Source organism: Gallus gallus, chromosome 17 (assembly GCF_016699485.2).
Source record: "Gallus gallus isolate bGalGal1 chromosome 17, bGalGal1.mat.broiler.GRCg7b, whole genome shotgun sequence".
In the NCBI taxonomy this organism is placed as follows: domain Eukaryota; kingdom Metazoa; phylum Chordata; class Aves; order Galliformes; family Phasianidae; genus Gallus; species Gallus gallus.
In genome coordinates, this window is record NC_052548.1 from 1,049,501 (window position 1) to 1,075,973 (window position 26,473).

Sequence of the window (26,473 nt, forward strand, 5' to 3'; positions counted from 1 at the left end):
CCACCAGACTTCCTGCTCAGAGTCAAAAACAGTCTGATGGAAAGAAAAGCAACTTTATGGGAAGTGCCTGCCCTCCTCCTAGGCAAACAGAGCACGTCCTCGAGAGGCCCAGCATGCAACAAGGGGGAAGCAGGATGGCATCTGAAAGCTGTGGAGAGCAAACAAGGCAGCCCTCCCACAAGAAAAGCTCTGCTGCTTCCCCCAGGCTGCACAGCTCCTGCATTTCTGAGCCCCTGGGGGGCTGAACTGACAGCCTGGGACACACTGGGAGGTATTCCCTGCAGCCTCAGGGCTGGGGGAAGGCGTTAATGCGAACCATGCTTCATACATCAGCAACAGAGAGACCCAGAGCTAGACTGCTGTTGTCACAGTTCCTGGTGTGGTTTTAACCAACCAGCAGTTGCAGGGCATTTTTTGGATGTGCTCTGGATGTGGCAGCGCTGGGGCTGGCAGTTCCCCCCACCAAAAGGTGCTTTCCAGTACCTTGAAGGAAGGAGAACTGAGTAACTGAGTTGTTTATACCAGAATAGCAATATAAATAAAAAATGAAAGAAAGATGTCTCTATCAACAAAAAGAAACTTGGCTGGCCCTAAAATAAACTATTTGCTGAGAGAAGGGGGGGGAAACCACCAAACCAACCAAAAAGACATAGAACATACAAAGCCCCTGCGAAGAATTTTCCAAACCCGCTTCCCTTGGCTCACCCTGCCGCTCTGAGGAGGAAAACATGAGCGTTCTGTGAGTCTCCTGAGGTCACTTTGATATAGAAAACACAGCCAGGCTGCAGAAGGCATTCGGGCCTCAGGTTCTTGTTGCCAGAGCAGACATTTCCACGTGGAGGAGAGAGAGAATTTCACCCATATCCCAATATATGGTCAGTGCCAAGAATAGTTTCTGGTGTTTTCCTACTAAGACTTGGCAGGCAGGGAAACTGGACAGGAGACATTAAGGTCACTCAAAATCTGAAATGCCACAGTTTGGGTCAGTTTGAAAGATTTCAACTTTGCTGCAAAGTGTGAGGCTTAAAGCCCTGCAGAGGCACACAGCCTCACCTCCTGCTGTTACCGGAGCCAAGCAGTGTGACCTTCAGTGATGCACCAGAGACTTCTCCCTGTATCCTCCACAGAAGTGAGTGAGTTCAGTCCAACATGGCCAAGCCAGGCAGAGACTGCAAAACATGCAAGCAGATCCAAAGAATTGATGAAAATAAATGGTTTAAAGAAGATCTGGCTGTGAACAGCCTGGCTTTGGCATGGGGAGCAGAGCCAGCAGGCTGCTGGTAGAGAAGGGACTGGTGATGGTCTCCAGAGGCTGTGGTGGTTCACCTGGCAGCCTCACAGGGCTGAGAAACCCCATCCAGAAGAGGAGTGGCAAGAGTAGGCTGAGAAACCAGGAGGCTCCTCAGCCAGGACACAGCTGCCGAGGGCAGCAGACATGCCTGCCCTCAGCACAGAAGCTAGCAGCGATGGGAGAACAGCAAAGGCCACCTTGACAGCAAAGCACGAGGGCCAAATCTCTGCCCCCTTCTCCCTTTCAAACAAACTCAGAGCAAGGGAAATCACCCCGACAGATGGCACGGAAGGTGTCTGTGACACAGGCAGCCTCACAGCACGAGCACCTGCAGTCACTAATTGCCTCTTCTGGATGCAGGGTGAATAAGTGCTCTCTGTATTCTCCCAGGTACTGATGTCCCACTCGCTCCTGACAGTGTTCTGCTGTTTTGTGCTGCCAGCAAAACAGTACCCAAGCAAGTTCCTGTGCCCACATGAGCCACCCCTGTGCTCCAGGGCATTCACTCTGTGACACTCAGCAGCATGAACATCGAATGAGGATGAGGTCCCTGCAGGTACCCCCTCTCCCCCCGAGGCTGCCAGGGTGCCCCAGGCGGCCACTGTGCCTACGGAGTGGGAACAGCAGCAGTGGTGTTCCGAGAGTGCTTTGTTGCAGTGCGTTGTCTGATGGAGGGATCAGAGAAGGGCAACGTGTTTTATCAGGGCTAACACGCAGACCTGACATAGAAAATTTCAAGTTAAATTAGAGAAACTCCCTCTTCACACTGCTGATTCATACTAAGTTCACAGAAAGAGAGGACCCAGATCTTGTCTCTTCCACATTCATCAACACTGGCACCTTTCTCCACCTTCTCCATAGCTGTGGTAGCTTTGGGCTCCTCACCCCTCAGCACGGTTCTGCTGGGTGGCAGTCAGTGCTGCTGCATTGGCTACAGCCCCCCGGGCACACACTCAGTTCCTGCTGCAAGCGCCGTGCCCCTGTGGGCACGAGGCAAGTCAAGCACATGGCACCTCTCTGTGCCTTCTGCAAAAAGCAGCACTTCTCACTCCTGCGGGGGTGCTGCCACGCTGAGAAAGCTGGGCTGAAACATGACTTCTCACCTGCTTTTGCAAAGCTGACAGTGAGAGTCGTCTCACATTTTGGACGTTCTGTTCCTGTTCACTAGCCTAATCTGCTCTGGAGTGGCTGGAAATGCAATGCCTTCAGGTCTCCCTGCTCCTAAAGAGACGCGTTTCACTTTCCGCAAGGTTACAGTGTCTGATGTGGAAGAGGCAGGCATTCCAGGGAGCGAGCTGAGAAAGCCTCCCAGGAGAAGAATGTGCACTCACCAACCTCACTGAGGCTGTGCATCCCTACGCCTGTTCAGACAGGTGGGCGCCATGGCTTCAGAACAGTGCGAAGCCCAGCGGGCACACAGCCCTGTCCTGTCAGAGGCTGACAGTCACTGTAAGAAGCAGAAAAAAAACGGAGTGTGAGCACAGGTAGCAGTCCCAGTTCTGCCGGGCAATAAGCAGATTTGCAGCAACAGGAGCAGCAGGTGAAGGCCCGTGCTGTGAGAAAAGAGGATTTGTGCCTGTTAAAATAATAGCACTGCTCGAGCCAGCATTGCTTTTTATGGGTCTCTCTCCTGCTGGGAGTGACTGCAGGCTGAGGCCACCAAACCATTCCTTAGGGCCCTTACACCACACAGCACGGAGCCGGCAGCTGCCTGGCCATCCCAGCAGCCATGGGCAGAGCGGGGGGGATGGGAGCAGGCGGGGTGAGCCCCGCGGGGAGGCAGCCCCAGGGCACAGAAAGGCAGGGAAGGACCTCCAGAACACCCTGAAGAGGGCTGTGAAGATGGGGAAGGGTCTGAGGGCGATGTGTGAGAGGAATGGCTGAGGTCCCTGGGTTTGTCCGGCCCACACGAGGCTGCGGGAAGCCCTCGTGGCGGCCCGCGGCTCCTCACAGGGAGCGGAGGGGCAGCGCCGCTCTCTGCTCTCCGGTGACAGCGACGCGGCCCGAAGGAACGGCACGGAGCCGTCAGGGGACGCTCAGGCGGGGTTGGGGAACGGCTGCGCCCCATAGGGCTGGGCACGGCACAGCTCCCAGGGCAGCGGGCGCGGCCCCGAGCTGCCGGAGCTCACGGAGCGCCGGGACGCCGCTCTCAGCCGTAGGGTTGGGGGTTGGGCGGTGCCGCGCGGGGCCGGGTTGGGCTCGGCGATCCCTCCCAGCCCGGGGCAGCCTATGGCGCGGCGACCCCGCGGGCACCGCGGAGCGCGGGGAGGGGCGGATCCAACGCGGGGCCGCCTCGTGCCGCGCGGAAACTCAAACCGGCGGCCGCCCCCGCAGCCAATGGGCCCGCGGCGCCGCCCGCCGCCAGCCAATGAGAGCGCGCCGCCGGAGTGGGGCGGGGCGGCGCGGCGCGGCGGGGCGGCGGTAACTCTCGGGGCCGCGGCGGCGGCTGCGATGGCCCCAGAGCGCGGCTCCCGCCCGTCCCCTCCGGGGCCGTCCCCCGCCGGTACCGAGGGGCTGCCCAGGGCCTTCCTGCAGAGCCTGCGCACCCTCTTCGACATCCTGGACGACCGGCGGCGGGGGTACGTGCACCTCCGGGAGATCGAGTCCCGCTGGCAGGGTGCGGAGGCCCGCGAGCTGCCCGCCGGCGTGTTGGACGGGCTGCGGCGGGCGGCGCCGCCCAGCGGGTATCTCACCTTCGAGCGCTTCGTCCTGGGGCTGCGCGCCGCGCTGCCCGGCGCCGACGGCGGAGTCCCGGGTAAGGGCAGAGCCCCGGGGCGCGGGCGCGGGGAGCCGCGGGACAGGGAGCGGGACAAGGAGCGGGACAAGGAACGGGGCCGCGGCACCGCCGTCAGCGCCTCGCGGAGCCTGGAGAAGCTGCCGAGCCCGCACGGCAACGAGGAGCGGCGCGGGCAGAACGGCGGACACCGCGAGCCGGAGCCGGGCCAGGGGCAGCCCCGCGGCAGAGGTGAGCGGGGCGGGACGGACCCCCCGTCGGGCGGGTCGGGCTCCCGGAGCGGCGGGTCGGGTCGGGCGGGGCGGGCCGGTTCCCAGGCGGCACCGACCTGTTCCTCCTTTGGCATTTAAAACAACGGCAAATTCTTCCCCCGGGCCTGGTGTGGAACTCTGAGGAGTCGCCGCCGCTTTTTATTTTGGCTTCCGTGGGCTTTGTTTCAGGCTCCAGATAAACCGGAATGGAGAGCGTGCTGCTTGCAAATCCTGCTCTTTTCCCAGGCTCGTTCTTCCCTTTGCACTTCTCGTGTGGGTGCTTGTCTGTTTATAGTGGTGACAAGAAGAATTAAGGGCTTTGCAGTAACATGTCCGGAGTTGTCCTCCGGCACCGCGTCTGTAGGTGACCTCCCCGTGGGGTGGATCCGATCCTCGGCAGGAGCTGCTGGGCGCTGCGATGGAGAAGCAAACTGCTGCCGGCCCGGTGCTGCGGTCAGCGGCAGAGCCCAGCAGCACTCAGCGCCGCCCCCGGGCCCTTTCCCCGGATCCGGGGCCACTGTGCCAATCTGCTCCCCTACGGCTCAGTGAGCGGTCTGCAGGTCGTGCTGTCCGTCCTGCGTGGCTGCAGGCTGGTGTGGAACCCACCGCGGGACATCCGCCTTCTTCCTTGCCTTAGCACAGTGGCTGGGAGGCTTGTGTTGAGAGCTGTTCAGCCAGCTGGATGGGCGGAGAGTAGAAGCATATAAGGACGGCATGTGTTCCTTCCCCCTATGTATTGGGGGGCTGACAAAGGCAGGAGAGGGAGAGCACTGCTCCCAGCACCTCCCCCCTCCACTAGGAAGACTCCATCACTGGCCTCTTGACTTGCTGCTAGCATGAAGGAAATGCCATGAGGAATACGGGACCTCCTGGCAGCTCCTGTGCAGTGCTTTGAGATCTCCTGACACAGAGCTCTGTGTGAAAACTTGGTGCTTTGCTGTTTCAACACTTGAGCACAATGCCTTCCTTTACCTCGGAGAGGTGCCCGAGCTGGTTTGCATTCCCTTCCCCACCCTTTCCTTCCCAGTCCCTTCTGCAGGGTGGAGAAGAAATGTTAAATGTCCCAGAGATTCCCTGCTTTCCATTCTGCCTCCAGGTTAACCGCAGGAGCTTCTCCCAAGGGAATGTTATTAAGCAGGCTGGGTTTTGTTTTTATTTGTTTGTTTTTTGTTTTTTAGAATTAAGAGTCTAAATCCAGAAAAACCTGGGGGGGGGGGGGGGGGGGGAGTAAAATCCTCCTTGATAAATAATCATCAAATTGAATGCTCTCCACTAGCTGAGACTGAGCAGATGAGTACTGCAGAGCATATGACTTTCTGGTTCCTGAGGATCGTTGCACTGTAGGCTGGTGTTGTGCTGATGTCCTGGGGCTGCAGGTGGGTTTAAAGCCTCAGCCCTTGCTGCCAGCTTCCCAAAAAGCAGGGCCACATTCTGGCAACAGGCCCGAATTCCAGGTTTATTCAGCAGCTCAGTGACAGTTATAGCTCAGAATTACTTTTTCCTCTTTTAGCTCCCAATCCCATATGCCTGCTCAGTGATGCTTTGTACCACAGGGGGATTTCCTAGCGTGAGGTGGAGCTGTGGATGCTCCCTCCAGCTGGCTGGGAAGGAGCCTGGCCTCAGCACAGCAAGACCTGTCTCTCAGCTGGCCGAGATGTGCCTGGAGCTGTTGGCTGGGAGCTGCTGGGGGTCCAGTAAGCCTCAGCTCGGTTAGATGGCAGCATTTGGGCTCACGGCTGTTCCAAGGCTCTGGCTGTATGGTGTGGCTCTTGGGAGGACTGTGTCTGAGAGCAGGGAGGTGGTATATCAGTGCTTGTAGGCATCAAAGGCTTTGAGGGAGCTCTCTCTGTCTGTGCTTCTAGGAGGGAGGGCTGCTCACAGGGTGCTGCCCACCTCTGCTTCCCGCCCCACGTCACAGCCATAGCATGGGTGGCAGCCACAGCATCTGCTGGGACAGGGAGGGACAGTGAGGCTGAAAGTAGAGGAGTCACTGTGCCAGCAGTGGGGAGCTGTCTCTCAGCTTGCCTCTCACAGCAGTGTCCAAGTGTCTCGGCGTTTGGGCTCTTTACCCTCTTGGTTCCCAATGGGAAAGCTTTCCTCCCTGCTGGCAGAGGGGAAATGAAGGTGCTGGGTGGTTATTGCCTTACCCAGAGTGGTGCCCCTGGACACTGCCTGCCCCCAGCACAGCCAAGGTGGCCTGGCTCTAGAAGCTGCCTGGCACCAGCAGGGAGGAGCAGGATGGTTTTGTAGGCAGCTGTTGTTCTACACTTGGCAGTGGCCTGAGCAACAGCTGCCAGGTGTCTGGGAAGTTGTCTGCTGAGGGCTGAGCTTGTGCCCGGCAGGGGGTCCCCACTGGGAGGTGGTCCTGTGCCCAAGAGGAGCTGAGCCCAGCTCGTTAGCGTGGGTTCAGTTTTACCGCTACATTGATAATCCAGGTGTGCGGAGCTCTGCTCTTTGACCAGGGAGCACCTCCTTATCAGAGGTTGATCCCAAATCAGCCTCTGGGCTCTGTGTTTTTATCATACCCCACAGACTCAGTAGTGGCACTTCAGAGAGTTAAAAAAAAAAAAAGTTTTAACATTTTTTCCATCCTGCAGCTCTTCCCACAGGTTTCTTCCTGGCTTTGTTTTGGCATTCTGCTTATTGAAGTGACTTGGTTTTGAGACTATCCTTCCACTTCCCTTTCAGGCTGTGCTGCAGGTTCAGGAGAACATGTGCTCAGTTGTGCCAGTCGTGCTGGCTTAGCTGTTCCTCCCAGGTAGATATGGGTGTCTGAAACCAAAGGCATCTGGCAAAACAGATAAGTGAGTGATATCAGACTTTGTGTTAAGTGAGATGCCAGAGACCTGTCTGTGCTGGAGCCCTGGATGGCAAGAGAAGCAGGATGCTGTGATGAACCAGCAGCAGAACTTGTGTGCCACCCTGGTTCCTTTCCAAAGTAGCACAGTAGTGGTTTAAGTGAGGTGAGTGCCCAGCTGCACCGCTGCTGGGATGTTGCTGGCTGCTGCTGTGAGCCCACTGCCACTCCTGTTGCTGAACTGATAGATGCTGGCAGCACAGACACCCTTGCAGTTGTGCAGTTCTCCCATCTCTCTGCCTCTCAGCTCCCTCCTGTGAGCTGGGCTCAGAAGATGAAAGGTGACTCCTGCAGCCTCAGCTCACTTCTCCTGCCCCATATCCTGCACCCTTTGCATCTGTGTGCCCCACTGACAGCCATGTAGACCTCACACCCTGCTCAGTGCTTCTGTCCCTCCTGCCTGCCTGCACTACAGAGCACACTGCGTGTGCCCGGCCGGTTGGAGGAGGGGATCACAATGGGTGGGGGTGCCTGGGAGGTATGGGGGCAGCAGTCCCAGGGAGATGTGTCCTGCAGCTGCCTTGCTACCTGCTTTCCCTTGCCTACCTCCCTGCTACTATTTTCTGGTTCTTGTTTGGATTCCAGGCTAAGAAACTTCAGGAAAGCAAAAAGCTGTGACCAGAGAGCAGAGGGAGCAGCAGGAGGGAGGGGATGAGCACAAGGCAGGCTCTGCTGGACACTCAGCAGGGGCCTGGAGCAAGAAGGGAGTGCAGCACACCTGCTGCCCAGACATGTTAGCAGAGGGTGCTGGCTGCACCCTGCGTGCCTTGGCGCCGTGGTGCTCAGCAGCAGGGCGGTGCTCTGACAGCATGTCCAGAAACACAGAGCTGAGCTGGCTTGGATGTGGCTGCAGGGCTGCCTTTCTGGCAGGGCGTGCAGCACGGGGGATGTGCTGACTTGGACAGGTGCTCAGCCCATACCTGCTTCAGCACACAGTCATCTAGCGCTGGCAGGAGGCGTCTGATCCTGCTCGAAACGTGCCAGCCTGAACTTAATCTGCAGAAATAGGTTATGTGTGGATTTGGACCGGTGTCATGTGTTTGTAGTAGATCAGCCTTTTGATAAATAGGATGTTGGGATTTTAATAAAATTTTGGAAACCCTGCAGCCAGACTTTGTGTGTTAAGACCACAGGCATGGAGCTTCTGGTGTGCATCATCTCCTCGGACAACGGACACACATCTGGGTGGGGAAGGAAAGTGTTTGCTCTGAAATGAGCTGGTCTGCTCTTCTTGGCCACCTCCGGAGCAGGCTCCTTGTGAGAGCTGCGTGTGTCCAGAGATGGAGCCGACTCCTGAAGTTCTCTGTTGCTTCCAGGCTGCCGCTGCTGGTGCAAATGGGCCGTGGGAACACCTGTGTGGCTGAGCCCACCACCAAACAGACTGCCTTCAGGAGGAGATGAGTGCCTGGCAGAGCCTGTGCTGCCTGAGTGGGAGCCAGGCGTCCTGCGAGGACAGAGCCAGAGCAGGCAGTGCCACTGGTGGTTTGGTTGTGCTGAGACTGGATCAGCACTGCCTGGAGGCTGCCTGCGTTATTCAGAAGATGACCACAGGGGGCACTTGCTCGCCTGGCACAACCGAGTGAGATATTACTGAGGTCTGTCTTGCCTGTACAAAGATTTTTAGCAGATGCCAGGGCTGGTGCATGCTCAGCTGCCCCCTTCCTGGCTGGCTTGCAGGAGTGCCTTGCAGATAGCCCCATGGAGGGGCGGTGGAGAGGTTTCTGTTGTAAGCAGGTGGTGCCCTTATGCTTTCTTCTGTTGCAGGTACTGATGTTAAGTCTGCTGGGCAGTCCCAGGGAGATGGTGGCCATGCAGGCCCTGGGGACGTTCGGAGACATCAGAGGGGGCGTGCAGAACACCGGAGACACACTATTGCCAACGGTGTGGACTTTGGCATGGTAAGAGAACAGCCCTATCATGGGCTACTGCCCCAAGTGAGGATATTGCAGAGGTCCCTCACTGCTGATACGAGCACTGTGGGCTATTGCTCTCTCCTGCCCACTTTGCACACGAGAGCTGTAGGGTCTTTGGATGTCAGGAAGATCCTGGTGTTTCTTTCTGTTACAAAGCTTTGTTAATGTACGTGATGGCCTTGCAGTTATTTCCAAGGTATTTTGCTTCTTGAAATGTGCGGGGGAAGGAGGAGGTATATATTTCCAAGAGCCAGATCAGTCAATGGAGTTGGCATGTGTGCAGTCAAACACCCCCATGGGCAAAAGTTTGGGCCAGGAAGGGCAAAAGTTTACCTTACAGTGTTAGGAGGAGGCCCCAGTGCTGCAATGGTCTCCATAGGTCAGTCTCTGGGCCTTTCAAGCACTCCAGCAGAAGTCACCTATACACTGTGCTGGTGGTGCTGAGGCCTGCTGTGCTGCAGCCTGAGGACCCTGAGCAGCCAGAGCCAGCCCTGCAGGCTTCCTTCCTGCTAGAACATGGACAGAGCACGAGGAAAGGGCCTCTTGCTGTGACCTCTGCTAGATGATGTCAGTCAGGGCTCTAGCATGCTGATCCTCATGGCTCCTGAGAGACTTTTTTGCAGAGAAATCTGGACTGAATTTGGCTGGGAAGCCTGGAACCGAGTGATCTGCTCCTCTCTCTGTTGCTAAGTGGAGAGGTTTAGATCAGGTTACCCAGACCAAGGGATCTGTGCTGCTCCCAAGTGGAATGCAGAAGCTGACTGGGCATATTGCCCACAAGCTCAAGCAAAATTTGACTGGGAAGAGAGCCAGGACCTCGTCTGTAGGATGAGTGATCGTCCAACCTTCCTTGCTTTGTCTCACGGCTCAGGAGCTGCTGGCAAAACTGCTACTATCACTCTGCACTTCCCCTTCTCGCACCCTGGTGTCACTCACTGCCTGCTCTGGGCCAGCCAGCGGGCTGCGTGGGCTGTCCTTGTGCAGCATCGATGGCAGCATCTCACTGGCTTTGGGAAATATAGCATACTGTTTCCTGGCCTGGCCTGACCCGCCTGGGAAGGGTTGGTTTATGCACGTGTGAGAAGAGGTTCTGCTGGGCTTGCAGCAATGCAAAGGGCTGGTTCTCTCTTTTCCTCTCAGTCTCAGAGGGTCTCTGCTGAGGGGTGCTGACAAGAGGCAGTAGCTGTGGATGTGCCTGCCTGGGGTTGGGCTCCCTCTGCTCCTCAGGTTTTGGTGGCTGCCTGGGGAGGAGATGCCCCCCTCTTCTGGCAGGGCTCCTGTGTGTTCATGCAGCTCCAAGCCGGAGTGCAGCAGCGGTGGCAGTGCTCCCTCAGCTCCACACCCTTCCTGGTGCTGGTGAGGAAGGGCTTTGGTGGCCAAGGTGTCTTGCTGGAAGCTGCTGTTTGTTCCTGGGACTGCCACACTTGCTGTAGCTCTGGGCTAGTGTTGCTCTTACTTTTGTTTCATTACACTGCTTATTTGCCATGGGGGATACGGGAGGGACATTTCTTCCCTCCATCCCCTTTATATCCAAGTGCTGCACTGCCTTTGCACTCCTCCCTGAGATGAGATGCCTGGCACTATCCTGTGGGGGTGAGAAGCCTTCCCCAGCACCAGGGCACAAACGTTTGGGTGCCAGTTCCAGATTTGAGTATGCAGAGACAGTTGGAGCAGGTTTCAATCCAGCAAGGATTGAGTCTGTGTGCAGGACTGTGCTCTTGCCTGGCTATGCTTCCATCTTCTCTGGAGCTGGGAAGATGCTGGGCCCTGCAGAGAGAGGGCACACAGCTGCAATTAGGCTAATTTGCCCCATTTCCAGAGGGGTGGGGGTGGAAGGGACTGATGTCCATTTGGCAGCCCATGAGTACAATAGGACCTGTTAATCAGCAAGGCAGAGGTTTTGGGGCTGTGCTGCAGCCAGGGATGCTTTAAGATGAACAGCTGGTGTCTGCTCAGATGGTGGGTTTTTTTTGTTTTTTTTCAGTGAGTCCATCGATTGGCCCCATTTCCCCATAGCCTGAGGGTAGTTGGGATGAGGCCTGTGAGAAGCTGAGCACTTTAATTTGTGGGCAGCCCAGGGCATGGTACTCTCCCCTCCCCTTCTACCACAGGCAGCACCAACCAAAACCTACTGTGTCTACTCCACCTCCCTGTCCTGGCCCTGTCTGAGACGCTGTATCCCATCCCACTGCCCCTGCAGAGATCCCACCTGCTGTCCCTGCAGCCAGTAGAACTGCTGATGTCCCCCTGCTCAGTGTGTTGCTGCCCCTTCCTCCCATCTCCACGCTGACCAGCAAGTCAGGTGGGATCAGGATGAGACAGGCAGTTGCAGGCTGCAGCCAGAGCTGGATGGGGGTCCTTGCCACATACAGCACCTTCTTCATGCCCCTCAGCAACAGCCTGTGCAGTACCAAGGCTCTGCGGTTCTTCCTGTGGGTATGTTCCTCTGTCTGTCTGAGCCTGTGTGTGTGTTGCTGCTGTATTGCAAACAGCATTTTCAGGAGCAGAGGGAGAAATAACAGCCGTGGTGTTGTGGGGTGGCTGGTGTGCAACAGCTGTGGGGCTCCTGGTGCGGAGATGGGGACAGGGAAGTGCTGCCATCCTGAAGGAACGTTTGGTACATCCTTGTCTGTCTGCTGCAGGAGGCTCTGCCTGGGGTCACTTCTAAGCTGAGTCTCCCTCCAGATGCTCTCCAGACAGCAGGAGAGGTTCCAGGCTCACCGCTTGGCTTTTCCTTTGGGCATGGGGAGAACTGCCTGCCCTCTGTGGGGCGGCTCATGGTGCCCAGTCTGTGCCACAGGCAGCGGAGCTCAGGTGGTATCGTGGCAGAGAGGGCAGGTGGCTGTTTGCTGTGGGGAGAGCTGGGACTGCTTCTGGCCTCTTTGCCTCAGAGCAGCTGCAAGGATGTGAGCAGGAGGCACAGCTCTGGCGGAGCAGGTTTTGGGGAAGGCACAGGTGGGTGAGGGCTCATGGTTTGCTGTGCTGAGGCTGCTCTGTTCCACAGGGAGCAGACTCTCCTCTTGCCAGCTCTGTGACTTCTTGGTGGCAGTGCAGTGACAAGGGGCCTGTGGAGGGGAGGTGCTGGTGAGGACCTGAGGGCAAGAGCTCCAGGTGCTCTTGTAGCCTCCCCCTGACACCTGAACATACCTAATCCCTCTGCAGATGGCTCTAGAGCTCAAACCTGAAGGCTAAGCAGAACCAGTCAGCAGAAAGGTATGCCTTGCTCAGCTCAGAGGTGCCTCGGGCAGTGAAGCGAAGGGGAAAGCAGAGGGCTGAGTAAGCAGGCTGTGGGTTTTGCCCAGGCTTCTGGTCTCTGCGGGTGACTTGGCTGCTTCCTGACAGCATTGTGAGTTGCTGCTGCTTTTGGGGGTTGCAGCCTGGAGAGGTTGCAGGCCCTGTTCTTACCATGTGCTCAGATAAATGACAAAGCAGAGAAACCTGCTTCTGTAGTGAGAGCTGATGGGGAGCAGGCCTGGTTCCATGGATGGGAGAACAGAGATGACCTGATGGCCCTTTGGTTGCTGCTGTTGCTCTCCCAAATTGGAGAACCTACCCCAAACAGGGATCAACCAGTGGCTATCACCCAACTTCTCTGCAGCTTGCTGTGGCAAGAGGGGCTGCCACAGCTGCCTGTAACCAAATTCCTCTCTGCCTCATGAAGAAGCCAGATCCTTGGGCTGGGCTGCGGGAAGGGGCCTGTGTTACATTGCTCCTAGGGGCCTTCAGATGGGAGCTGACCAGGCAGTGCTTCTCTGAGCATTTGGCTTGGACCTGGATAAGTAGAGAGTAACATGTCTGCACTCTGTCCTGCAGCTGAAGCATATGAAGGAGCTGGAACAGGAGAAGGATTTCCTGCTTCAGGGTCTGGAGATGGTTGAGCGTGCCCGTGAGTGGTACCACCAGCACATCCACTTCATGCAAGAACGCCAGAGGCTCTTGGGGAAAAACAAAACCAGCACTGTGAGTCTGGGGCTTGTTCTGGGAATGCACATAAGCTTGGGAGAATTTGTGGGCTAGAAGAACTGGGCTGGGACATCTTGTTGCACCTGGCATTGGCCTCACTGTGCTGTCTGTGTGTGCCTGCACTTTTGGCCTGGGGATCCCAGATGGGTGGGGGAAATTGGAGCAGCTCCCCTCCTGCCCTCCTGGCAGAAGAGGGGGAGAGGCAGCAAACAGGTCCCTCTGTTCTGTGGGAGAGCTTATCCACACACTTGGTGCAGAGCTGAGACATCACTGCAAGGACAGGATCAGGCCTGGCCTCATGGCAGTGGCTTTCCCAGGCAAAAATGACCCATGCAGGAAGGCTGACCCTTCCCCATAGGCTGGCATGTTCTGCTGCACACATGGCAGCCATGGGGCTCTCCCTTGGGCCTGCTGAGAAGGGTGTGAGGCAGCGTGTGTCCTCAACACAGCTGGCCAGCCCCACTCACATCCTGCCATGCTGCACACAGGATCAGGATCCCGGCCTGACAGAGCAGCCACAGCCTTGGCCCTCGTGCTGGCTGTGCTGTGGGGCAGTATGCATCCCGTGGCATCTAAACACGTGTGCATCTCATGGTTTGTGTGGGTGAGGCTGTGGGGCTGGGATGTGGGAATGGAGGAGTGCCGCAGTGCTAGGAGGTGTGAGGAGGGCTGGAGGATGGCCAGCCACCGAGCCTCCCCATTGGGCAGCGGGGTTCCCTGGAAGCTGGCACCAAAGTAACACCTGATGTCTTTCACCCCATCTTCCAGGACTTCCTCCCTGATGGCAGCCAGAGCCACCTGGGGCACCTGATCCCGAAGCTGCAGGAGGTGAACCGCTGCCTGGGTGAGCTCCTGTCAGCTGTAGGCAAGGTGAGAACAATGCCTTAGTGGTTTGCAGTCATTTGTGTGAGCCAGGGGCCTGTCCTCATGCTGGCAGCCGAGCTGGCATATGGGCTGCCGGAGCTTCCCCAGGCTATGGAGAAGTGACTTGGCTCTGTTGCCAAGATGGGTCAAGAGGGAAGTGCAGCTTGTCTGGGCTGGAGAATGCTCATGGCATTTGGAGACCTAAAGGAGATCCCCGTGAAGGTGTAGATCTTTGCATGCAAACAGGGGAAGCATCCTGCTGAGGTGCTGAGTCAGTGCTCCCAGAGCTGACTGTCCTGAATGCTGTCTGCTGCATGGGCTCCTTGCAGGAGCAGGACATGCTGCAAGGAGTGCTTCCGTGTCTGTCTGGAATAGCCTTGCTAGAGACCCTGCATTGGCCTGTGCTGACTGTACTGGTGGATCTTAATCCTGTGCTGGGTTTCTCTCAGCTCCTAACACATTAGTTCCCCTTGTGCCTCCGAAACAGCTTCTGGCTTCAGAGGCAGGTGGAGGAGGGCCACCAGAAGGCTGTTGTCTCATCCTTTCCCTTCACCCTCTTGCAGCCAGGGAACCCCACCTCAGCACTGAGCAGGCTGGCCCCCACTGCCCCTGTGGCATCCCCGGCCTCAGCAGGCACCCAGCAGGCCATCAACATGCTGAAGGAGCAAAACCGGCTTCTCACCAAGGTGAGCAGGGATGGTGGGGAGGAGAGCACTGAGAGGGAACCATCAGAGAAAGAATACGTGGCTGTGGAAAGTGATCCTTCAGCTTGGCCAACCTTGGTCATCCTGGAGATGGGCCATGGGCTGCGCTTCGAGCCCTTCCCTCTCACAACTGAGCGCCCCTCACGTGATGGGCTTGGACTGTTTGCTGGGTATGGGACCATGGATGTGAACCTCATTGACCCTGCTGAAGGGAAAGGACTGTGACAAATGAGGACCACAAGAGGGTGCAGATGCTAAGGATGCCCTGGCCCAGATAGGCTCACAGCAGGGGTTTAAGTTCTGACATCTGCAGATGGTGCTTTTGGGTCGCAGGGGGCACAGAGCATCTGGGCCCGGCTCAGGTCATGGGGACCTCAGGCACAGCACAGAGCTCTGAGCAGCATTTATCTTCTCTTTCCAATGCAGGAGGTGACTGACAAGAGTGAACGCATCACCCAGCTGGAACAGGAGAAATCTGCTCTGATCAAGCAGCTCTTTGAGGCGCGTGCCCGCAGCAATCACGAAATGAACCAGCTGGACTCCACCTTCATCTAGCACCTGTCTCCCAGCACTCCTGGCCCCATATTGAGCTTCTCCAGGGGGTTGGTGGGGCTGGGGCTCTTGCCCTAAAACCATTCTGTCCATTACTCCAGGTGTTCATCTCAAGGCCCATGGAGGCCTGGAACTGCCCGTGGTGTCTCTGTGGGAGGCAGCTGGGGACAGTGCTTCCCTGACCCTGCTTGGGCAGGCCTTGGCAGTTCCCTCCCTGCCGTGCTGCTGCACGTGGCCGGCGGTGCTGCTCACAAGCTGCTCCTATTCTAAACTGACTGCAGTTGACTGCTCCCCCACCCCCTGACCCCCAGCGTGTCGGGTGGAAACAGCTGCTGCCCTTACTGTGTGAATGGGGAGAGGTGGGGAAGAGCTGCTGTACCCTGGGCCTGACCTAGGCTGAATTCTGGCTGCTCTTAGAAAAAGATACTGCATCTTTAACATTCCATCTGGCGTTCCCAGGCAAGCCTGGCCATTGAAGGGCATCCTGTCTGCTGCTCGTCCCTCTGTCAGAGGACAGGATTGAAAATCTGTAATGGGGCGTGCCTAGCACCTCCCTGCTGCCTGTGTTCTGCCCGCCAGTGGAACCAGGCTGGGCTAGAGCAGCGCCTGAGCTGGTGCTTCTCCCAGGATAATCCTTTCCAGTTTGCCGTAGTGATGCCATAGTCGCTGTTTACACATTTGCAGGCTCCTGTAGTTGATGAGCCGTAGACCTGGATCAGGTAACCTGTACCTCTGAGCTGCTCTTCCAGGCTGTTTGCAGATTAAGGCAGATACCTCTACCTCTCTTTATCTTCCTGACCTGGCAAACATTTCCTTATGACTGCCAGACTTATATTTTTTCCATGATGACTTTAGAAGGAGAGGTTATGTCTTGCAGCATGAGCCTGATTTCACAGTGGGGCTTTAGGACTTTTTTTTCTTGTTTAACAATGTGGGTGATGGAGAAGAGGCTGATGGTCTCTTTCTTTTGCACATCTCCTAGTGGAGAAATGGCAGCTTTGCTTGACCTGGTGGTATGTGCAGGCCTCCCATTGTGGCATCCTGGGTGTGGGCTGCACCCTTCTCCAGCTCTTCTGGGGTGGTGGTGTAAGCATGGGTCACGTTAGACTGATGTGTCTTGGGATACCTCTTCCTTCCCATGCAGTCCAATGACGGGTCTTGACCTGAGCAATATTTTCCAGTGTGGCTTGGTACTTGGTGTTGATGGTACTTTTGCAGGTGACCGGTGTGAATCCCCACATGGCACAGCCCTGGCCCTTCTCTTCAGCACTGTTCTGTGTTCGGGCTCTCCTGGCACTGTGCCATGGCACAGCACACTGAGCTGGGCAAAAAGTGCTGGGCCTGCCCTGCTGTGCCAGCTTCAGCTGTGTTAGGCTGGGAACCATGCAGACCAGCTCCTTGCACACTCCTGAGAAGATCCTTTTACTCATCCAGTGCTGCAGTTTGTCCCACCCAACTCTGAGACTGACCTTGACCTGAAGTTCACTGCATGGCGTTCAGTCCCTGCTCATTTCTTGCACCTGCTGCTGGAGTGGGGATCAGCAGAGCACAGGGGAGAGGGAGGAAGAGCAAGGCCAGTGCGAGTCACATCCCCTATCTGCAGGAGTAGGGTGTTAGTTATCCCCTGGGCATCAGTGCCTGCCATCCCTATCATGATGTCACCTCTGGTGTCCAGTGCCTGTTTTACCTGAGGCGTAACAAAAAGTGACTCTCCTCGTAACCTGTTTTTAGGGATAATAAAGTGGGGTGATCTATTTAATTTATCCTTCTGTCTCTGACTGAATCAGTCCATCTATTGCTGCAAGCCTTGCAGTTCCTGCCTGTCTCGTCCGGAGGGGTTGCAGGTGAGCAGAGGTTGCACAGCCATGAGGAGCCTGGTGGGTCTGTGCTCCAGGTCCCGTTCCCATGCCCTTTCCCTTCCCCTCCGGGCATACCTGTGCTGTTGGGCTGGGAACACTCCCAGCCTTTCCTCACTGCTGTGCAATGGGATTACAAAGCATCCGTACCCTGCAACCCTTGGAGACTTGTGGCTGCTCCTCCAGGAGCTGTGCTGTGGGGCTCCCGCTCAGGTGGTGCTGGTGTAGTTCACAAACATTAATGCTGCAATTTCTTTTGGAGCAGTGCCCTCCTGCAGCACAGCCGGGACGCTGCTGCACCCTGCAGGGGCTGACCTGCACTTCCGTTCACTGCATCTGAATGTCTGTGCCTCCATCTCTGTCTGGTATGGGAGCAGAGCTGTGCAGGAGGATCTGAGCCAAAGCCCTCCTGTGCTTGGGAGAGCGATCTTTGCAGCGGCTCCTTTCAAGTGGTGAGTGGGGCAGCCACAAGTCCCAGACAGGGCAAGGAGGGAGTGATAATTGCCATAAATGCCCCAGTTTTCGTTAAGATGTGAAGCCCGAAAGGTCTTTCAAGGCAAAGAGAGGATCATTGTCTCTGCTCAATGCCCCTCTGTGTGTGGAGCCAGGGCAGCTCTGTCCCTGCCCTGGTGCCCGGCCTGCCTGGCTGCAGGGGAACATCCTGTCAGCGCTGGCCCTGGGCCCGCTCAGCATGGGGAAGCCTTGGGAAATAGGAAGCCCCTGTTGGGAGCAAGGCTTCCCGGGGGCTGGGAGCTACTGGCACCGGGCTGGTTGTGCTGCTGTGGGCTCCCTGGTGGGGCAGCCGTGTGCCTGGCCCTCCTCTCCATGCCTGACCATCCTGTTAGCAAGAGCGTGGCGGTCCGGTGCCACGAGAGCTGGGTTTGTGCCCAGGGCTGTGAGCAGTGCTGTGTGCATCTTCCCTTCTCTTTGGGCTCTGAACTCTCTGGGTTTGCACAGATTTGTCAATGCGCAGCCCAGGGTGCTGCTCACAGCTGGATGCTGCTGCACACAGCTGCAGCACGGCAGCTCTTGGCTATGCCCAGCCCAACGAGCTGCACTCAGCCCTGCCCCTGGGATGGTCAAAAAGGTGTCATGGCACCTAAGCACTCAAGTCTTCAAGTCTGGCTCCAGAGTGAGACAGCACAGGGGGTCCCCCATTGCAGGATCCTGATGTTGGGGCTGTTACTGGGTGAGGGGCATCCCTGGAGGGGCCTGGGCTCAACCAAGAGTCGCACCTGGCCCCCAGCCTGCCCCAGGGGATGCGGGATCTCATCTTCTGTGTCCCCAGCGATGCTGTCTGAGAAGTCTGGTCACCCAAGTCTATTTGAGTCTATTTGAGGTTTCTATCTTCTGCTCAGTTCTGTGCCCTTTTCTCACGCCCTCTGAGGCTGGCTGTGCACCCAGCAACCCCCTTAGAGAAGGGCTGCTCTCTCAGCGGAGCAATTATTCCAAATGCCAGCAGGAACAGCTACATCTTGGGACCTCAGCCCGTATGTTTTGTGCCTTCGCTTTTCCCACGTGCCATACAGAAGCTGCTCTCTGCCTGGCCAGCTTCCCTGCTGCCCTGGGCAATTTGCAGCAGCTCTGGTACCTGGCGTGCAGTCAGACTGCCCACACCTTGCACTCTCCATCCTGCCAAACCACTGGGATGTGAACTGAGGACCTGGAGAAGCCACTGTGTCCTGGGACAGTTGGTCCCCCATGGGACAGGGAGTGGAGCCAGGCAGGGTGTGCAGCTGCTGCCTGTGTTTGCTCTCAGCTGCGCTCAGTGCCTGGTGCTTCTCAGGCTGTGACCTGACACTCAGTGCAGTGCTCTCATTCATCTCTCTGGTTTCTCACTGGAAGGTGCTCTCTCCTGCCCCACATCACCTCTCTGTCTCCTGCGTGAGCAGCAGCAACCCACTGTGCTCACTGCTCCCCTCCCCCCCATCCCAGCTGAGCCCACAGTCACAGTGCAGCCTGCTGGGTGATGAAGGACTGCCTCTGCACTGACCGTGGCAACCTCTGCCACCCCACCCCAGCCTGTTCCCAGGGGATGGCAGTGCCCCTGAGGTGTTCATCAGCACAGCACTCCCGACAGGTCCGGTGTCTCTGCAGCACGACCCCTATCTGGCACATGTACTCACTGCTGTCTGTACGTCTGAGCCTCTTCCAAGGTACAGATTATTGAAGACAGATGCTCCCTCTGCAGGGAGACCTGGCAGGACAGGGATGGGGTGGAGGTGGGGCTCCCAAAATTCCTACTTTCTTCCACAGCTGTGTTCCATGGGGACCATGACTTTACTCTCCCCATTACATCAAGCACAGCTGCCACGGCGGATATCCGCCCTGCTTCCTCCCTGGGGGAGCGGCAGCTGTTGGGGAGCAGCACGGTGCTGATGGGGTCTCGAGGTGCACAGCAACAGTGCCACGTGTCCCTGGGAGTGCTGCAGCCATGGGGAGGGCTGAGGACCAGGTGTGCTGTGAGTGACTGCACCCCACAGGGCTGCGGATGGGCAGCTCCTGCACAGTGCTGGGCTGAATGGAAGAGGAATGCACTTTTTCCTCCTATGGACTAAACAAAGCAACCCCAAAGGCACTGCCTCAGAACCAAAGTTTTCTTGAGCCCCAAATGCTTCGTATTGGTTGGAGTTCACTTTGGACTTTTTAAAATATGCTTTTCTTTTTTCCTTCTTCCGTATTCCGGGTCAGTTCAAAGGGAAAGGCCATTTCTAAGTGACAGATGCAGATTTGGACCCATCGTGGTACCTCTGTCGTGATCTCTTTGCACAGAAAGCATCGACTGCTTTGGGATGCTTCCAAAATCTTCATTAGATCTTCATGTCTTCCAAAACCCCCATCAGTGCTCAGGCCGAGGCGCTTTGCAGGCAGTTTGGTGTGCTGGGCTGGGAGCTGCCCAGGGTTCAGCAGTGAGCCCAAGGCAGCCTGGAGAGAGCTCAACCACGAGGGCAATAACCAAGTAAACTAATTATTTTGTCATTAAATATTTAACATGGATGGCTTGCTAAGAAAACTGGGCTTGCATGAGACATCTTGGTGCTGTGTCCCTGCACGGAGCTGGGGGCAGAGGTGGCTTCCTCCCCACAGCTTCCCCTGCTCTGCACCATCCAGCACGAGGCGCCGCCTCTTCCCCCTTTGCTTCTCTGCCCAAACCCGGAGGGCTGTTTCCAACACCACTGCTTCGCACGTTTCCGTCTGCTGAGCTGAGTCAGCTGCTGCGCCATGGCCAATTCTCAGAAACACATAAATCTCCTCAAACCTTCTGCAATCATGAAATTAGACCAAAAGGAAAGAAAGGAGGAGAGGAGAGGAGAGGAGAGGAGAGGAGAGGAGAGGAGAGGAGAGGAGAGGAGAGGAGAGGAGAGGAGAGGAGAGGAGAGGAGAGGAGGAAGGAAGAAGAAAGAAGCCTTTGTCAATAATACATTCAGGAAAGGATTTTTTTTCCTCTCTGGGGGGTTCAGTATTCATCACTCCTGTCTTCAAGATTCCCTGGCAGCCAGCAGGGCTGAAAGCGTGAGCCCAGACGCACATAACCAGGAGCGCTGTGAAGACACAGAATATTGCAAAACTTCATCTGGTTTGGAAGGCGGGTGAAGCCGTTGGGCCGCTGCGGCCACACACGTTTCCCAGATGCTGCAGCCTGGTGCTCATCATGGGCTCTTCTCCTCCCTGCAGGTCTCTGAGCCCACCTGCCCCACACCCTGCTGGGCTGTCCCCCCGGCAGTCCCCAGCTCCATGTCTGGGGGGTGGGTTGCCGTGTCCCCACGTCGTGGCAGTATCACCGTGTCCCAGCTGTCCCAGCTGTGCACAGCGCAGTCCCGGCCACGTGAGTGCATCTCTGCTGCTGGGGAGAAGCAATGCGGAGAGGTTGGACGGATGGACACACATCATCCTGCAGGAGCCTGGGAATGACAAACAGGGCATAAAATTAGCTGCAACTTTTATTGCTGGATTTTATTTTTAAATGCAGTGGAAAATACACTGCTGGAGGGGAAATCAAAGCGTTCTGGGCTTGCACGTGCAGCCTATGGGATCATGGTACCTTGGTCCCAGTGTGCATGCCCTGCTTGTCCTCAGGCAGCATGTGGGGCAGGAGCTGGAGGGGCTGCAAACCCACTGTGCGTGTCACGACGTGTCCCCAGAACACACGGCCGGGCAGTGTGGAAACACGGGGCTGCCATGGAAAGCCCTGGGAGGGACAGAGGCACCGCCCCTCCTGGTGCAAGAAGGAGATAAATGTATAGGAACAGTGCAACAAGGGGAAGTGGGAGCTCCGTCTCAAGGGGGATGCTGATCCGGGGGTTTGCATGAGCCCACAGGGAGATTGCTGGCACGTCCAGAAAAGAGGAATCTGGAGGCCATGAACCCAGCCTGCGCAGAATGGTTAGCTTTTAAACACTGCAAGCTGTACCTGTAACGATCTCATTTGGAAGCTAACACCCACTTCCAAGGGCAGAAAATACCGGAATGCCGGATTTCCAGATGAGCTCCTCAGCACCAGCTTCTCGGTGCCTCCCAGAGACTGCAGCTACCCAGAGACACGGTGCATGGCCACTCGCACGGACAGCACTGGCTGCAGCTGCAGCTTTTGGTGTCACACCGCCATGCCCCATGGATCAGCAGGAGGGAACACCAGCATGCTGTAGCCTGGACTGGGCTCACGGTCACAGCCTCAGCCCCTATGGCTGTGCTAGCCCAGGCCAGCACCCAGCAGCCACTCGGCCGTGGCATTTGGGCTCTGTTTGTGGACGTCCCTCTGCGGTCGGCCACCCACCCCCACCACAGCAGAACTGAAAGCAGGGATCTTAGGGTTCGCTTCCCAACAACAGCACTCGGTGGGACGTTGGGAAGGGAAGCTGAGTCATTCAGCCAGCACTCACACGGCTCCGGGCAGTACGGGGTAGGGGCAGAGTGGCGCAGCTCTCAACTGCTCCTGGGGACCTGGGGTGGGCACATAGCTGGGGAAGCATCACAGGACACAGCTATTCCCCACCACCTTTCCCCAGCCCATGCCTCTGCCCCCTGCTCCAGCTAAGGAAACCATTTTTAGTGAGCACCACCCCAGGACTGGGCTCTGCTTGCTCTTCTGCTCTGCAGCACAGAACTACAGGATCACAGAGTGCTATTATTTGCTCCCATTGCAGCTGCTGGCATCGCGTGGTTCAGCTCAAAACTCCAGTTCCCCCCAAAAGACAAAAAAACCTCCAGTTTTGCCATCGTGTTCAAAAACTGCAACATTTTTCTGCAGCTCATTAGCTCTCTCTCTCTTTCTCTCAATCTGTTATTTAATTGTCATGATTTTGGAATATCCAACTCTCATTTTTGAGTTCTGAGTCATTTGAGAAACAAAGCCCAAGAGAGACAGGGCAGAGTAGGGAGGCAGGAGCTCTGCAGGAGGACTCTACCAAAGATCCCGGCTTGGGCAGCCAGAAGGGGTGAATATAGAAACAAATGGCTTTAATCAGCTGATTAGAGCTGATTTGTCCCTGGCCTGGGTATGGGTCAGGTCGATAACCTGGCCTCAGCGATAGGCGATTTTGCAGCAGCTGCACAAAGCTTGCTGCTATTGCCCCACACATCCCTGGGTTTGCTGGAGGAGCTGAGCCCAGATGCTGCCCAGGAGGCTGCATGGAATTGGATGTCAAGGCAGTGGCTTAAGGAGATATTTCCAGCATCCTTTGCCCAAAGCAGCAGCTGGAGAGATTTCCTACCCAGTGCCCAGATGCCTGCAAGTGTGGAGCTGAAATCCTGCATGTGTGGGCACAGAGCTGGCTGTGACATAGCCCAGGGCAGCCACCAAGCTCTGGGAGCTGAGATGGAGAAAGAGGGACTCACATGGCCAATCCTCAGTCTGGGGGCTTCCCTCTCCCATCCCTGTGCCCTGGGAAGCTCACTGTGCCCTCCCTGCAGTCTGTCCTGTGAGTGCCTTCATCTGCACTGCCTGCGCCATCACAGCAACACTGCTGTGCTGAGCACCTGGGTTCTGCTGCCAGGAGTGACGACGCCTCAAGGCAGGATGACTGCATGCAGGGATCCGGATGGCCACGGACCGGCTCGGTGGGGAGAGGGTGGGAAAATGCTGTTTGTACAAAGCATTCCTTTCCCCATCACTGGGACAGGCCCCAGGGCGACAGCTCCAGCAAAGAAAGCGGCTCTCAGGGGGTTTTCTCCTTGTGTTCTGGGGTGTGGGAAGGACTGGAAACATGCCTGCTGGCTGAAGGCACTTCTCTGGGGCCGTGTGCCTCTACAGAGGGACAAAAACCATCTATCGAAAGGAAACTCCGTTGCTAGGGTGAGAAACAACAATGCCAGCACACTTACACTGAGCCACGAGGCCAGCGCTTTCCCTGCGGGGTGGGCAGGACGTGGCAAGGAGGGGGCATGGGGTGGGGGGCTGCTCTGGGAGAGCCGGGGCACTCTCTGCTTCATTTTGCTTCAGTTATAACTCTGTCTTGCATAGTTTTCTTCCACTTTATCCTTATTCTATAAGAACATGTCTTCATTCCTGAAAGGCTGTTTGGGACTTAAAAAATAAAACCCTAGAAACAAACAAGCAGAAATAAAGAGCACCCAAATCACGAGACTTAGCAACTGTGGGTGCCCATCCCTGCAGGTGCCCCAGGCCACGGGTGGGCCCTGGGCAGCCTGAGCTGGGGGGCAGAGGTGGGGCTGGGGGCTGTGAGGTCCCTCCAACCCAACTGTGCTGTGATTCTGTGATTTTGGCATCCCAGCAGAGCAGCCCCGTCCAGGTGGCAAAAGGCAGCTGGCAGCGCCCCCCTGCAGAGACGGCCCTATTTCCTGGCTCTTTGGGCACTGGGAACGTTGCTCCCCCAGCCAGGGTCCCCTCTGTGAGCCTCTGGGCCAGTGCTGCCCTGGGAAATGAGAGAAGGAAAAGGTTTTAGAAAAGAAGGCGAGAATGGAGATTTGTGCTCGGGTTTGATCTTCGCTTCCAGGCAAGCAAACCTTGCCAGGAGCAGATTATAGCCTTGGATACACGGGTACATTGCTGCGGAGAGGAAAAGCTTTGGGCTCAGAGCTGAGGCTCAGGGCCATCGGGGTGAGCTCCCACCCGCGGGTGCTGCAGACATTGGCTCAGCAGGAGCTGTCCTCATCCATGCTTTGTTTTGTTGCACCCCTTCATTTTTTCCTATCCCGATGCAAACTGAATCTGTGGACTCGTTGTCCACAGATGGAACCCCAGAGAAAGCAGCTTCACATCTGTGTGCTGGCGGCTCGGTGCTGGAGCCCGGTGGAGACGTTCAGCACCAGCAGTTTGGGCAGCCCAGGTGCCGGAGTCGTCGTGCTCATACAGAACTCAGAGTGCCCACAGCTTCCTGGGGAGGATCCCTGGGCTCTCAGCAGGTCTGAGCTCAGTGTTTTGCTGTAGCAGCTCTCGAGCATGTCATGGGGCTGCGTGAGCCCTGCTGAGCCGTGCTGGTGGCTCATCTTATCCCAGCTCATCCTTATCTCGTGGCCATTGGGTGCTCCCAGATACATCCCCCTGCACTCGCAGATGGGAGAAGAAAACCCCATTGCTAATCCCTCCCTTTGGAACTCATCCCATTGCAGTGACTCCAAGCTCATCCCATCCTTCCTGTTATTTCCCAAGCACATGTGGAGCTGCAGAGCCGCCCACCAGAGCCCTCAGATGTCTTCTCTTTCCCATCCACTGAAGATGTGGAGAAGGCCAACCCCGGGCAGCCGGCAGCCCCCACCCTACACACTCCATTCTCCCCACCAGCGAGTCCCTTTTGTTCCTTCCAGTTTCTCCACCTGTCAGCTGCTCAGCCCAGGCAGCTCCTGCCCAGGTGGCCCCATGTCACCTGCTTCTGTTGGGACAGGTGGATTAGATAAGCCTCTTTCCTTTGCCTGGGAAACAAGGTTTGGGGTGGGCAAGGTGCCATTCCTTTCCTCGTCTTTGTTCCTCACCTGTTGCTTTGTCCTCAGTGAGTGTTTTGGCTGTGAGTCCCTCAGGGTGGGGATGGGCATTGCAGCACAGCCGGGACAGGGCCATACCAGGACTGCTTTTGCCGATGCCTCACCCCCCAGGCAGGAGCTGTGCCTCCTGGGGTTCCCCTGAGCGTGGCAAAGAGCTGAAGTCAATGCCCACATCAGCTGCTGGTGATACAGACGCTCATTCCAAGAGCCTACAGATGTGCTGGCCACGCTGGTGCCAACTCCTAACTCAGATTTACATGAGACCACCACCCAGTGCTTACCCAGACATGAGGCGAGTCAAGGCACAGCTGGGGCTCTGGCTCTGCCCTGTCTGTGCTTGTAGCATCCATCCATTCCTCAGGGCTCGCTGGGAAGCAAAGATGCCACTTAATGTCATAGTCGGCTCCTTCTCTGCCCGACCCATGTAGTGAAAGTGGGCTGCAAGCATGCAGGATTTGCATTAACTCATGGCAATCTTATTGTTGCCTGGCAACACAGCCCTGGCCCTGCCTCTGGCTGATGATACTATAGCCTTACTGGCTGATGATATTATAGCCTTATTCAAGGCTATAATAGCAACAGGGTGGCAGGGTGACAAGGGGGCAGGGTGACGAGATGGCAGGGTGACAAGGCGGCAGAGTGACAGGCAGGAGGGTGGCAAGATGACAGGGTGACATGGCAGCACACTCACAAGGCAGCAGGGCGACAAGGCAGTAGGGTGGTCAGGCTGCACCAGGCTGGCTCCCACTGAGCTGCATGCTCACTGAACCTGCTTACTCAGGCAGATCCTTTGCTTCCAAACCTGGGTCCCTGCAGAGGTGACATCTGTGTCACTGGAGTGTTCCTTGCATTGCTGGTGTCCAGAAACCACGCGTCCTTGGTTTCCTCAGACAAACGAGGCTGAACTCTACTCTTCCCATGGCATTGGAAAATCCCCTGCTCTATCCTCTTCTCCCTTGCTTTCCTGTTTTCCTCTGATTTCATTAATGCCTGGAACTTATTATGTACTCCTCAACACGGATTGCCCATTTGGTACCATCACTTCAATGCAAGCACTGTGTCCTCCTGGGGCCATAGCTGGGATGTTCCTGTGGGGCCAGTGCTGCCTGCACAGCATGGGTAGAGGCAGAGCTGCCCCACAGCCTCGTGGATGGGCAGGATGGGAGCTGCCATTCACCTGGCAGTGGGCCTGGCCCCAGGTCAGCAGTGTCACTTCTGTGCAGCACTGCTGGGATATTTCTCTGGTTCCGTGTGAGTTTGCATGTTTGTGATTCCCTATGCATGGCTGGGACCGGGTCCAGCCCATGGGAATGTCCCAGCACTCGGTGCTTCCCTGTCTGTGCTGGAAGATGGGTCTCCCGGGATGTCAGCTTTGGTTTGGGGCTGTGCTGAGGCACTGAGGGCTGTGGTGTGAGCAGCACTGCAGTGTAAGGGCGGTTGGTGCACGTCTGTAGTGAAGTGCTACAGATATTCCTCACCCTGCTCCCAGGAAAGCAGTGCCAGTGAAAGGCACATGGGAAATCACAGCAACAAATGGCCAGGGCTGCCCA

At 56.7% G+C, this 26,473-nt stretch overlaps 1 protein-coding gene across 2 annotated transcripts; it reads left to right on the forward strand.

Annotated features, from left to right (window-relative positions):
• The first annotated feature begins 3,505 nt into the window (after positions 1-3,505).
• SAPCD2 (suppressor APC domain containing 2) lies at positions 3,506-16,892 on the forward strand. Of its 2 annotated transcripts, none has more exons than XM_015279606.2 (6): positions 3,506-4,256; positions 8,898-9,031; positions 12,860-13,006; positions 13,778-13,879; positions 14,437-14,559; positions 15,004-16,892. In XM_015279606.2, the coding sequence occupies exons 1-6, from the start codon at positions 3,521-3,523 to the stop codon at positions 15,130-15,132; spliced, it is 1,371 nt and encodes a 456-aa protein (XP_015135092.2). In that variant the 5' UTR covers positions 3,506-3,520; the 3' UTR covers positions 15,133-16,892. The 2 variants fall into 2 exon arrangements, with proteins under 2 accessions (XP_015135092.2, XP_001232160.5); XM_001232159.5 differs by having other exon boundaries at positions 3,506-4,046.
• The last annotated feature ends 9,581 nt before the right edge of the window (positions 16,893-26,473 follow it).

Coding starts and splice junctions, on each gene's coding strand:
- SAPCD2 (XM_015279606.2), top strand. CDS start 3,521: ATGGCGCGGCGACCCCGCGGGCACCGCGGAGCGCGGGGAGGGGCGGAT. Junction 9,032..12,859: donor ACGGTGTGGACTTTGGCATG/GTAAGAGAACAG, acceptor TCTGTCCTGCAG/CTGAAGCATATGAAGGAGCT. Junction 13,880..14,436: donor TCCTGTCAGCTGTAGGCAAG/GTGAGAACAATG, acceptor ACCCTCTTGCAG/CCAGGGAACCCCACCTCAGC.